General features: G+C 48.2%; 1 protein-coding gene across 1 annotated transcript in view; it reads right to left on the reverse strand.

Annotated features, from left to right (window-relative positions):
- LOC119517188 (cytochrome P450 3A4-like) overlaps nucleotides 1-13473 on the reverse strand; it is a 29122-nt gene extending 15649 nt beyond the window's left edge. Inside the window, 3 exon segments of the mRNA XM_037813757.1 lie at nucleotides 2496-2548; nucleotides 3266-3359; nucleotides 13467-13473. Coding sequence (XP_037669685.1) covers nucleotides 2496-2548; nucleotides 3266-3359; nucleotides 13467-13468 — 149 coding nt within the window. The 5' untranslated portion in view covers nucleotides 13469-13473.
- Nucleotides 13474-14007: the final 534 nt, after the last annotated feature.

The following is a 14007-nucleotide window of genomic DNA, read 5'->3' on the forward strand; positions in this document are numbered from 1 at the left end:
ACCGGGACCCCAGACAAGAAAAGACAGTACACAGCAGCTTGAAACACCTTTCCTAAGCCCCAGTTTTCTGACTTAGCAAGCTTGGCCTTCATTAAGAAATAAGAACTTCATTATTAAGCAACCCCTCCCCTGCAAACACACACTAATTCCCCCCTTCTGGTATAAATCAAACATCTGAGTATTTAATTTCAAGGATATAGCCCGTGATAATTAATTTCACGTGTCAACTTGGCTGAGTTATGGTGTCCAGTGTTTGGTCAAGAAAGAACTGGCCTGATTGTTACATGAGGGTTTTTCATAGATGGATTTGCATCCATAGTCAGTTGATTGCGTCTACAGCTGACCGCATCTACAATCAACAAAGGAGATTGCCATCAGCAATGAGGGGAGTCTCCTCGTCCAATCAGTTGGTTGGTTTTACAGCCAGAACTGAGGATTTCAGAAGGCAGAAAGAATTCCTGCTTCTACTTCAGCCAGGCAGCTTTTTCTGGGGAATCCAATCTCACCTTCATCAAAGTTTCCAGCCTGTGGCCTGCCTTATATGATTTGGATTTATCAATCCCTATGGCTGCATGAGCCAATTCCTGTAATACATCTCTGTATAAATCCTGTCAGTTCTGTTTCTCTGAAGAACCCTAACACACAGCCTAACACGATTTATTTTCCTGCCTGGCTCCCGCCTACTTCTCCAGCTTTTTATCAGGGATCCTGTACTCCAGCCTTGTTGAACTCTTTAATATTCTGGAATATCCAGAATATTCCAGGAGCTTTCTGCCTCATTCTGCTTTGGGACATGGATGCTTAAGAGTCTGGACTGATGAGTTTTGACAATTGTGTTTACTACCGACCAAAATAAGATAGAGAGCACTTCTGCTGGACAGTTACAGTCATTTCCCACCCCCCCAACTGCTTGTTGATTTTCATCACCACAGTTAAGTTTTTGTCCTTGGCCTTCATATGAACAATATCCTATCACACCTATTCTTTCATGCCTGGCTTCCTGTGTACAACACCATGTTTGGGAGATTCGAGAACAAGCATTTGTTTCCTCTTATTGCTGATAGCGTGCCATTGCATGGAGAGACCGCTAATTGTTTATTAATTTCTGTTTGTGAACATTTTGATTATGAATAAGGCTGCTAGGAAGATTTCTGTACATGTCTTTTTGTGGCATGTTTTCCTTTCTCTTGGGTATGGAATTGCTGGGCTGTGGGGTAAATGTGTGCTTAGCTTTATAAGAAACTGCCAAACCATTCTTCAACTGAGCTCCTGCCTGCCACCAGGAGGGTTCCGGTTGCTTCACGGCCTCACCAGCATTTGGAATTGTGACTCTCTCATATTTTTAGTCACACTTGCATGTGTGAAATGGGTTTCCTCCTTCTGTATATGACCATCTCCTAATTATCCTTCCAGACTCCGCTCAGATACCACGTTTTCTTTGTAGCCTTCCAGCTTTACTCTGGATTCCCTTAAAACCTGGTATCTAGGCCTTGCCCGGCCCCAGGGTTGAATCTGCCCGATCTGTTGAACTGACAGGGGGTGTCTTATAAGGCTTGGCATCCCCAGTGCCCGCCAGTGGGCTTGACCGGCAGAAGAAGCCCAAGACGGTCCAGTGAATGAACGAGGACTGAGACGGAGGGTGGAGCTATTTCTGGTTTTGAAATCTTGGCATTTCTGACTTTTAAAAATTTATTTGCCAAGAATTGATTTTTTAAAATGTGAATTTCAAGACCCATTTGGGTTAAGCTGTACAAAACTGGTATCAACACAGTGACTGTGGTGTCTGCTTGCCTGTCTTTTACATCCATCCTGGTGCTCAGACTTTGCAGCATTAAATTTTGTTTTGTTTTATTCCTGACAAGGAAGAAGGGAGAAACTGAAAACTCTGGGAGTAATAGCCCAGCACGTAAAATGCGGGCTCGTTGGCGGCTCTGACTTGGAACCATATTTAAAGAGGAAACCGACCTTCCTAATGCTACAGGAGAAGGGGTCGTCTCAGCTGCCAGCCCCAGCTCCTGCCTCTCCCTCGTGGCGGTCACTGCTTTCCGGAGAACGCCTGGGACAACTGCTCTCCCAGCTCCCTCGGTGACCTCCACAGCCTGCCTCGGAGTGTTGAGCTTGCACAATCGACATCCTCCTCGCTGGATTTTAAGACTCTCCTATTTGGCCAACTTCTGCTCACTCCTTCACATACGTCAAGACCCCACTCAGATATTACCCACTTCCAGCGGGATGAATCCTTACCTTGTGCCTGATTCAGGGCCCTACACGCAGCTGTGGCCCAAATACTGGCTGCTTAATTTTCAAGGTGACTAGGCCATGCAAGTGCCTCTCAACCCACTGGCTAAGGAAGACTGGTTTTGAAGGGGCAGGCAGGGTGCTTGGCAGCAAAGACCAGCTGAGGGGCCTGGACTTGGTACTGGTCAGAGAAGGAGAACCCCTCTGGCCTCCTCTTGCCGCTGTGGAGGGAGGGGACTAAGATATGAGAGCCTTACCCCCATGTTTTTCCGTACTTCCTAAAACATTCCAGGTCAAATTGCAAAAGACCCTGCAAAAGAAGAAAGTCCTCTTAGATAGGTTGCACGTAAGCTGCTGTTTCATTGCTGCCCAGGCACGTAGAGGCTCTTCTCCATCCCCCAGTCCACCGTGCTCCAAAGTGGCACCGAGGTGATTTGTTATGTTAGTATTGACTATCCCCACCCAGGCCCGGGGAGAGAAAGTCCTGAAGGTCAGGTGTCAGCTCCACATGGCTGGGTGGCACTCAGCCACTTCTCAACCTGGAAAATTAGCCCTGGTTTGCATCTGCATTTCTAGATTAGTCCAAGACATGGACCTTAGCTTCAGTGGATGGATTTACTGTAGAAACAATCACCAAGCTACTGGCTGTTCCTCCAGGCACTGGCTGAGCTTTGGTGGATGCGAATGAAATGTCACCTCCCCAGAGCGCAGGGGATAGAGGTTGCTCTCAGGAAATTTAAAAAGAATTCCACGTTGGGATTCCATCTGGGCCAGGGGCTTGTAAAACACTGTTATTTCCACCTTCAGTTGGCCAAATTTTTTTTTTTTTTTTTTGCCTATGGAGGTAGCAACTGTGAGGGCTCCCAACCTTGGGTTGGGTCGGGTTAGAGCCTTCTATGCCCCCTGCCTTCCTCACGCCACCCAGGAATTTCAAGGGGTTCAAGACTGAAGACAACAGAATTAGAATTGGTTGAACAGGACAAGAAATCCCAAGCACTGGGGAAAAATGACTCTGAAACACACCCACCTTGCGATATTCCAAAAACGTCCCAAAGAACGGCAGGGGTCTGGGTCCAGGAATATCCAGTTTCTTAAAAAAACCATACGGCCAAATTCCATACCTGTGACGGGAAGAGAGGATGTAGACGAAGGTGCTCCTTCAACAGAACTTTCTGCAACGATGAAAACGTTCTGTCATCTGTGCCCCCCAGTATGGCAGCCATGGCTACACGGGGCTACGGGGCACTTGCAGTGTGGCCAGCGTGACTGGGGAAAGGGATTTTTAATTTTAATTAGTCAGAATGTAAACAGCCACATGTAGTTAGGGCGGCTGTATCTGGGAACACAGCTCTAGGCTGAATCTATTTAAAGGCTAGTTAACAGTCAGCTGAGCCAGAACACCTCTTCCAACCATCTGGCTCATTCCTCCTTTTGCAGGGAGTAATTGCAGAAGGATTTGTGGAAATGGCTGCGTGTCACATGGCTGCTGAGCGACGAGTAGGGTTTGAATGAGGAAAGGCAGGAGCATCCGGAGAGAGGGTGGCTATTGCCATCAGTGAAACCAGTGACGGCGACGGTGCGTCTCTGGCCAGCTGTCCTCTCCACGTGCCTGTGTGTGGCCGGGAACAAGACAACGAGGTCCCCTCCCTGCACCCTCCTCACCACAACCCTGGAAGGCCCAGGCCGTGCAAAAAGGCCAGAAAAGGAAATGAAAAGCACATGAAACAGAAATGAAGAAGTAAAACAGTTCCTGTGTGCACACGACATGGCAATCTACCCACAGAATCTCAAGAGAGCTACAAAAACACTCCTAGGACTCCTAAAAGAGCTCAGCAAGTTTACAGTGTACAAGATGAACAAATAAAAATTATTTTTTCCGTATCCTAAACATGAGCACGTGGAAACTGAAATTTAAATTACCATACCATTTACACTTGCTCAAAAAAAAAAAAAAAAGAATTACTTAGGTGAAAATCTAACAAAATGTGCACATAACTTATATGCCAAAAACTTCAAAACACTAGGGAAAGAAATTAAAGATCTTAATAAATGGAGGGATATTCAATTTTCATGGATTGGAAAACTCAACATAGCAAAGGTGTCAGTTCTACCCAAATTGATACACAGGTTTAAGGCATTTCCTATAAAAATCCCAGCAAGCTTTTTTTTTGTTTTGAGATATAGATGAGATTATTCTAAAATTTATAGGGCAAAGTAAAATAACTAGAATTGTTAAAACTCTGAAAAACAATAATAAAGTGGGATTATTTATTATTACTAAATCTGATGTCAAGATTTATTGTATAGCTACAAGAATCAGGACTGTGAAATTGCAAATAGATAGCTGTGTAGATTAATGGCATCACATCAAGAACCCAGAAATGGCACAGTTTTTGACAAAAGTACAAATGCAATTATAAATGGAAGGAGGATAGTCTTTTCAACAACTTGTGCTGGAGCAAGTGGATAGTCCCAGGCAAACGAATGAAATTCTACCTAAATCTTACACTGGCACAGATACTAACTCAGAATGGATTATAGACTTAAGTGTAGATGTAAAACTATAAAGCTTTTAGAAGATAGCATGGGAGAAAATATTTGGGAACAAGGGCTTGTTGAAGAGTTCTGACACCAAATGCACCATTTGTTTTTCTAAAAAAATCAACAAATTAGACTTCTCCTAAATTAAAAAATGTTTGCTCCGTGAGAGACCCTGCAAAGAGGATGAAAAGACAAGCTGCAGACTAGGAGAAAATATTAGCAAACCACAAACCTGACAAAGCATTCTTGTCTAGATTATATAAAGAACTCTCCAACTCAATAGCACAGTAAAACCAAATGATCCAATTAGGAAAGGGGCCAAAACCATGGAGACATTTTACCAAAGCTCTCGAAAGCTGTTCAACATCATTAGCCATTGGGAAAAGGCAAAGACACCTGTCAGAATGGCTAAAAAAATAAAAAGCGGACAAACGAGTCACCAGTTTACAACAACAAAAACGACGGACACACCATATGCTGGGGAGGATGCAGACAGGCTGGATCTTCCAGGCACTGGCAGTGGGGATGTAAAACGGCAAAGCCACTCTCAAAATCAGTTTGGCAGTTTCTTAGAAGCTGAACCCACACTCAACCGCAGGACCCAACAACGCAGCCCTGGGCAATATCCAGCGAAATGAAGACTTGGGTTCTCACAAAAACCCGCACACGACTGTTCATAGCAGCTCCATCTGCAACAGCCAAAATCTGGGAAGAGCCGCACCACCCCTCGTAGGTGCAGGGGTAATTGAACAGAGCTAACCTGCAGGCCGTGGAGATGCCACTCCGCCATGACAAGGAGCAGACTGTTGATCCGCACGACAGCTTGGAAGGATCTCAAGGGCGTTATGCTGAGCGAGAAGAGCCAATCTCAAAAGTCTGCACACTGTGTGACCCCATTTCTATGACATTCTCAAAATGACAAAATTACAGAGCTTGGGGGTGGCTGGGGTTAGGGATGTTGAGGGCAGGTTGGCTTGAAGTTTGGTGTGGCTTGAAGGGGTGGCAGTGGGACAGTTCTGTTTCTTGATTGTGGTGGTGATTACAACACCTACACGTAGGATAAAATGACATGGAACCACACACACTGTGCCAATGTCAAATTCCTGGTCTCAATATGGGACTATAGGTGTGTAAGATGTTATTGGGGGGGCACCTGGGGGAAGGGTAACGTGCACCCAGGAATGTAGTGATTTTCCTCGTAACCTTCATTGGGATCGCCAATAGCATAAAACAACCTAAATGCCCGTTTATTGGAGGCTGGGCAAATAAACTGCACTCCGCTCAAACTGTGGAAATCCATGCAGTGATTCTGGAAACCAAAATCGGGGTGTGGCAGGGCTGGGCCCCTCTCATACCTGGAGGAGGGACCGTCCTGCTCTCCCAGCTTCTGGGGGCTCCCTGGGCCTGACACAGTGAGGTGGTGTCCTCACGAGAAGAGGAAGTCTAATGCCTCCTTTTCCTAAGAACAATGCTGAGACCAGTCACCAAGTTTTTTCCCATTTAATGGTGGACCGGCTGTGTGCGGGGCGTGGACAGGGCTGGGTGCCTCAGTCTCCATCCTAGACTAGAGGATGTGGTGGGAAAGTCTACGGCCGCCCACCCAGCGGCCTGGGTCAGTGACTCAGCTCTTGGCATCTGTGTCCTTTTCTCGAACGAGGGGGAATGTGGTGGAGAGGCTGGGGTGGGGGGGGGGGGCGAGCCGGGCGGGAGGGCGGCTTCCAGCAGAGCAAACGCTCCACAAGGAACGGAAACGGACACCTGCGCCATTCGGACTCTGGGACACGGCTGCTCCCCGAGCCGGCTTCTGAAAGCTGGAGTGTGGGGTCCTCCGTCAGCCCCTTAGAGCAACTTAACGCACATCCTCCCAGGACTCCCAAAGCCCCTGAACCTCCAGTCCCTGTTGGGAGCACGGCTCACGTGCAGGTGCCTGTCTTAGCCCTGTTAGGGGGAACTGTGCCCCCCAAAGGATGTGTTCACCTCCTGACCCCTGACCCGGGCATGCGGCCTGATCTGCAGATGTGACTAGTTAAGATGACGGGGCCTGACCCCATGAGGGGCGTCCTCACGAGAAGAGGCAGATGGGACAGACACGGACCAGGGGAGAAGGCCACACAGCGACCGAGGCAGAGCTGGCAGAGCTGCAGCTGCCAGTCACGGAGCAACAGGGCGGCCGGCAGCCCCCAGAAATGGGAGAGCTGGAGGGTCCCTCCTCCAGGGATCAGAGGGGCCCAGCCCTGCCACACCCCGATTTTGGCTTCCAGGACTGTGAGAGAATAAAAGTGTCTTGTTTTAAACCACCCAGTTTGTGGTTCTTTGTTCCGGTGGCACCAGGGAACTAATCTCCACGCATCTCTCCATTCCTGACCCCTGTTCTGTACCAACCCTGGTGTGTCTGTCTGCTCCCCTGATAAGTCCCCTGACAGCTGCTGCTCCTGTCCTCTTCATTTCTCTGTCCCAGCATATAGTAGCTCCTCAATAAACACACACATCAGGTCAAGGAGCTCAGGGATATTTCCTAAGATCCGTAAAGCTTGCTGTTACCAAATTGTTCCCATTTTATTCAAGCAAAGATCAATGCAACCCACAGATGTCTGTACAGTGGTTACCCTCAGGAGAAGCAATGTTTTTAAATTTCTGGTAATAGACATAGAACATAAAATTTGCCCTTTTGACCATTTGTGGGTGCAGAATTCCATTAAGTACATTCACAAAGTACCACCACCACTTTCTATTTCCAAATCTCTTCCATCCCCCCAGACAGAAACTCTGTCCCATTAAGCAGCAGCCCCCACCCCACGTTCCCCGGAAACTTCTAGTCCACCTTCTGTCTCTGTGAACTTGCCTACCCGGAGGCTTCACCTACGCCCGTCCTTGGGGCCACCGCAGGCAGGAGCCCCCTCCTCGTGACTCCTCACTGACAGGGGACGCTGCGTGGCCACTCCCGCCTTATCCCCAGTGACCAGAGACCCTTGCTTCGCCCCCTTCCCACCATCACCAGGTCTGTCCCCCAAAGGCCCCTTCCCCCCGTCTCATGATACGTGGACACTCCCCCCTCCCTAAGCCTCCCCCCACCCTCCTGCCTGTCCTGAGTCCTGCTTCCTCGGAGCGTTTAAAACAAAGGCAGCGGTTTCTCCCTCACCTCTGCAGAGGGACGAGAGCCAGCCTGCACCCCAACCCCGCGCTGCTGCACCCTCTCATCTCATGCACCTGTGTCTATACCTGCTAGCTGGCCCGGGAGTTGCCCAGCGTCTACACCTGCTACCTGGCCCGGGAGTCGCCCAGCATCTACACCTGCTACCTGGCCCGGGCGTCGCCCAGCGTCTACACCTGCTACCTGGCCCGGGAGTCACCCAGCGTCTACACCTGCTACCTGGCCCGGGAGTCGCCAGGGTCTACACCTGTTACCCGGCCCGGGCGTCGCCCAGCGTCTACACCTGTTACACGGCCCGGGCGTCGCCCAGCGTCTACACCTGTTACCTGGCCCGGGTGTCGCCCAGCGTCTACACCTGTTTCCTGGCCCGGGAGACGCCCAGCGTCTACACCTGCTACCTGGCCCGGGAGTCGCCCAGCATCTACACCTGTTACCTGGCCCGGGAGTCGCCCAGCGTCTACACCTGTTATCTGGCCCGGGAGTCGCCCAGCATCTACACCTGTTACCTGGCCCGGGCGTCGCCCAGAGTTTACACCTGGTACCTGGCCCGGGAGTTGCCGGAGTCTACACCTGCTACCTGGCCCGGGAGTTGCCAGAGTCTACACCTGCTACCTGACCTGGGAGACACCCAGCGTCTGGGACTTGCTCTGAGTTTTCTCTGGGAAAGTCTGATCTCCACGGTGGCGCTGCGATGGTTCTGCCAGCTCCTGGAAGCCCGGCCCGAGGCCTGCTCCTCCCTGTGGCCCCTGCGGTTCCCAGCCTGGTCCCGGCTGCCCCCTCCCCGGGGTGGGGTCTCCCCAGACCCTGCGCTTCCTCCTCCTCCTTCGGGGCGGGAAACGCGCAGGCCGGGCGGCGCCGCTGCACCCACCGGGGAGGCCGCCTCCTGCAGCCCTCGCGGGTCCCGGGCGCGGATCCGCCGGCTCCCCCCGCCCCCGCGCGCCCGCCGGAGGGGCCAGAGGGGCTCACGGCAGCAGGAGGGCGCCGCAGGCCGCCAGCGGGGCCCAGGTCTCCGCCGAGAGGCTCCTGGCGCAGGGGCCCGGGTCTGCGTCCGCGTCCCGCCGGGCAGGGGGCGCCGACGGTCCCCCCTTCCAGTCTTTCCCCGCGCCCCTTCCCACGGTCACAAACCCGGGTGCGCAGAGGCGGCGGCGGGGACAGAGGCGCCGGGAGCCGGAAACCTTGGAGTCGGGGCCAGAGGGGCGCAGGGGGAGCCCCGGGACGGGCCCCAGGGTGCAGGGAGGGGAGGCCCAGGCCGAGGGCGCAGGGCTGGGCGCCCAGGCGGGGTTCCGAGAGCGCAGCGCCGTCCCCGAGGCCGGGCCGCGGGTTTCCACTCTGCGAGAGGAACGGAGATCAGGGTTGGCCTGAGCTGCAATGCACCCATCGCCCCAAGCTTACGATTCAGCAGCGACGACAGGGTTAGAGAACCAGGTGTGTGTGGGGAAGGATGGGGCGGCAGCCTGTGTGGGGTCCCCACCCCGAACCCTGGCCCAGCATCAGCTCTCCCCTAAAAGGGTTGATTTTTTGTTTTATGATTGCACATACAATCCATGAATACATTTTCTTTTCAATATGTAACAGCTTTCCTGCAGTATAATCGGCCTACAATAAACTGTACATATTTAAAGTGTATAGTTTGATACAGTGAGAATAATGGACATCTATCCATCACTCTCAAGAGTTTTCTCCTGCCCTTGGTGACAGCTTCCTCCTGCCCACGACTCTGTGCTCCTGCCCGCTGTCCCCACCTAGGACCTGCTTTCTGTCTCTTTAGATTAATTTGCATTTCCTAGAAATTTAGATCAGATGCAATCACTTGATTTCATTGGCTTCTTTTGCTCAGTTTAATTATTTTGAGATTCATCCACGAGTTGCATGTACAGTTTATCCTTTTTATTCCATTGTATGACCAGACCACGATTTGCTTATCAATTCACCTACTGAGGGACATAAGGGTTCTTTCCAACTCAGGCAATTACAAATAAAGCTGTGATGGGCGTTTGTATGTCTTTGTATGGACATGTGCTTTCATTTCTCTTGGGTAAATACTACAGTGGAATATGGTAGGTATATATTAAACTTTTTATGAAACTGCCAAACTATTTTACAAAGTGGTTGTGCAATTTAGCATTGCACTATCACCAAGATCCTCTCCTGCCACCTTTTATTCTCACACCCCCCTCCCATCCCTAAGCCCTGGCAATCACCAGCCTGTTCTCCATCCCTATAAATGCCATGACGAGAATGTTATATAAATGGAATCATACAGAATGTGATCTTTTGAGATTGGCTTTTTGCACTCAGCATAATGCCCCTGAGATCCATCCAAGTCTCTGTGACTGCCAGTATTTGTTCCTTTCCATTGCTGCGTAGTATTCCATCAAATGGACACACTATGGTTTATGTAACCATTTGCCCAAGAGGGATCTTTTGGTTGTTTCCATTTCGGATGATAACCAATAAAGCTGCCATGAACAGTTGGTTACAGGTTTCTGTTTCGTGGGATAGCCAGCATTTATGAGGCATCCGGTTTTTCCACATCCTTACCAGCATTTGGTGTTGCCACTATTTTTCATTTTAGCCATTCTGATCAGTGTGTGGAATATGGTGATGGCTTCACTGCTCTGCAAATGTCTCAAAACCACTGAACTGTATATTGAAACAGGTGACCTGTATGAACTGTAAATCACAGCTCAAAGTTTAAAACCAACAAACACAACACTGGCAGTGGCCTGGATTTTACCTGCTGTCTACAGTTTGTGGAGCCCCAATCTCGACCCACAATCTACACTGGCCCTACTGGGTTTGCTTTCTTTCTGGAGGGTCAGGTAGCTTCCCCAGGGGACTGCCGGGACCTCAGATCATTAAGAAACTCGCAGAGTGTTTGTTGTACAAATCAAGCTGTCTCTGAAGAGCCACTTTTACTTTTTCCCTCCCTTTGAAATCCGTATTTTGGGACTATTTGACAAATTTTATTTTATCTTTCCCCAGATAACTGCACAGTTAACACCCTCAAGCTTTTGAGGAAAGGCCATCTTTTCATTGACCTTTCTCATTAAAATGGCAACTGGCCTCCACTTTGCCCCATGAACCCCCTTTACCCTGTCTGATCTCTTCTGTTTCAGCTAAACTTACCACCTCTGAACATACTATAAAATATACTTCATAATTATGTTTGTTGCTGAACGTCTGGCTCCCCCTCACTCAAATATCAACTCCACCGTTGGGGGGAGGGGCAGTTTGTCTGGCTTTGCTCACGGATACCCCACATGCACCTGGAAATACATTGTAAGGGCTCAATGGATATTTGCTGATTGAATGGCTAAGTAATACTTATCTTTCCTTTCTACTATTTTTCTAAGAACTGGGTAAAATAATAATAACATAATAATGATAGCTCCCATTTCCAGAGCATGGTAAATATCCACATTTCACAGACGGGGAAACTGAGCTCAGCATCGTTAAGTACCTGCCCAGGTCACTCGGCCAGTAAAGGGGGTCCTCAGGGTGAATCCAGGCGACCTCCCTCCGGGGCCCCATCCGTGCTGTGCTGATCTGTTTGGGTCAACCCCTCTGACCGCCCCTGGCAGATATTATTCCAGCCAAAAGCAAAGAAACTTGCACAGTTTGATAAGGAAAATTAAACAATTTTCTGCTGGGCATTCTGAAATATTGAAAACCGCTTGTGAACCCCCACTGGCGTCTCTCTGAACCCCTAAGGGAACGGGCTCACCAGGTTAGAAGCCAAGGACAGAAAGTAAGAGCGCAACAGACTCCAGAAAACAGAAATTAATACGTAGGTGCATTTTGATTTACAGACATGTTAATGGGTAATTTTTGTGATGAGCATGCACAAGGGAGTGCGGGCATGGCCCCAGGATCTCGACAGCGTCCAGTGCGGAGGTTCTGCCCCTGGAGCTGCATCAACCGGGACGAGAGCCTTCCAAGGCTGTGCCTGTGGGGACACCACCAGCATGGACGGCTCATCCTTGGTCCCCAGCTTTCTGCAATGTCTTTGCCTTGGCTCAGCCGCCTCCTCCTGCTCTGGCTCTTTCTTTCCTTTTTTTTTTTTTTTTTTTTTTTTCATTTTTATTGAGATTGTTCAGATACCATACAATTATCCAAAGATCCAAAGTGTACAACCACTTGCCCCTGGGTACCCTCATACAGCTGTGCATCCATCACACTTAATTTTTGTTCAATTTTTAGAAACTTTTCGTTACTCCAGACAAGAAATAAAGTGAAAGATGAAAAAAAAAAAAAAAGAAAAGAAAAGAAAAGGAAACTCTAATCCTCCCCTATCCCTAACCAACCCCCCTCAATTGTTGACTCATAGTATTGATATAGTACATTTGTTACTGTTTATGAAAAAATGTTGAAATACTACTAACTGTAGTATATAGTTTCCAATAGGTATATATTTCTTCTCTATATGACACCGCTATTATTAACTTCTAATTGTATTCCATACATTTGTTCTGGTTCATGGAAGTGATTTCTAGTATTTGTACAGTTGATCATGGACATTGCCCACCATAGGATTCAGTTTTATACATTCCCATCTTTTGACCTCCAGCTTTCCTTCTGGTGACATATATGACTCTGAGCTTCCCCTTTCCACCTCATTCACACACCATTCGGCGCTGTTAGTTATTCTCACATCTTGCTACCAACACCCCTGTTCATTTCCAAACATTTAAGTTCATCCTAATTGAACATTCTGCTCATACTAAGCAGCCACTCCCCATTCTTAAGCCTCGTCCTATATCTTGGTACCTTATATTTCATGTCTATGAGTTTGCATATTATAATTAGTTCCTATCAGTGAGACCCTGCAATAATTGTCCTTATGTGTCTGGCTTATTTCACTCAGTATATTGCCCTCGAGGTTTTGTCATCAACCCATTTTTTTTTTTTTTAATATGGTTTTGTTCACTCACCATACATTCCATCCCAAGTAAATAATCGTTGGTTCTCTGCATGGTCATACATTTATGTGTTCACCACCTTCACCACTATCTATATAAGGGCATCTACATTTCTTCCATAAGGCAGGAGGGAGAGTCAAAGAAGGTAGAGAGGCAAAAGGAAGAGGAAAATAAAATGACAGCTAGGAAGCAGCAAAAGGAAAAATAACCTTAAATCAAAGTAGAATAAAGAATCAGACAATACCACCAATGTCAAGTGTCTAACATGCCTCCCCTATCCCCCCCTTTTATCTGCATTCACCTTGGTATATCACCTTTGTTACATTAAAGGAAGCATAATACAATGATTCTATTAGTTACAGTCTCTAGTTTATGCTGATTGCATCCCTTCCCCAATGCCTCCCCATTTTTAACACCTTGCAAGGTTGACATTTGCTTGTTCTCCCTCGTAAAAGAACATATTTGTACATTTTATCACAATTGTTGAATACTCTAGATTTCACCAAGTTACACAGTCCCAGTCTTTATCTGTCCTCCTTTCTTGTGGTGTCTCACATGCTCCCCACCTTCCTCTCTCAACCATATTCATAGTTACCTTTGTTCAGTGTACTTACATTGTTGTGCTACCGTCTCCCAAAATTGTGTTCCAAACCACGCAGTGCTGTCTTCTATCACCCTGTAGTGCTCCCTTTAGTATTTCCTGTAGGGCAGGTGTCTTGTTCACAAAGTCTCTCATTGTCTGTTTGTCAGAAAATATTTTGAGCTCTCCCTCATATTTGAAGGACAGCTTTGCTGGATACAGGATTCTTGGTTGGCGGTTTTTCTCTTTCAGTATCTTAAATATATCACACCACTTCCTTCTTGCCTCCATGGTTTCTGCTGAGAGATCCGCACATAGTCTTATTAAGCTTCCTTTGTATGTCATGGATTGCTTTTCTCCTGCTGCTTTCAGGATTCTCTCTTTGTCTTTGACATTTGATAATCTGATTATTAAGTATCTTGGCGTAGGCCTATTCATATCTCTTCTGCTTGGAGTACGCTGCACTTCTTGGATCTGTAATTTTATGTCTTTCATAAGAGATGGGAAATTTTCATTGATTATTTCCTCTATTATTGCTTCTGCCCCCTTTCCCTTCTCTTCTCCTTCTGGGACAC

The sequence above is a fragment of the Choloepus didactylus genome, chromosome 21 (genome assembly GCF_015220235.1).
Source record: "Choloepus didactylus isolate mChoDid1 chromosome 21, mChoDid1.pri, whole genome shotgun sequence".
Classification (NCBI taxonomy): Eukaryota; Metazoa; Chordata; class Mammalia; order Pilosa; family Megalonychidae; genus Choloepus; species Choloepus didactylus.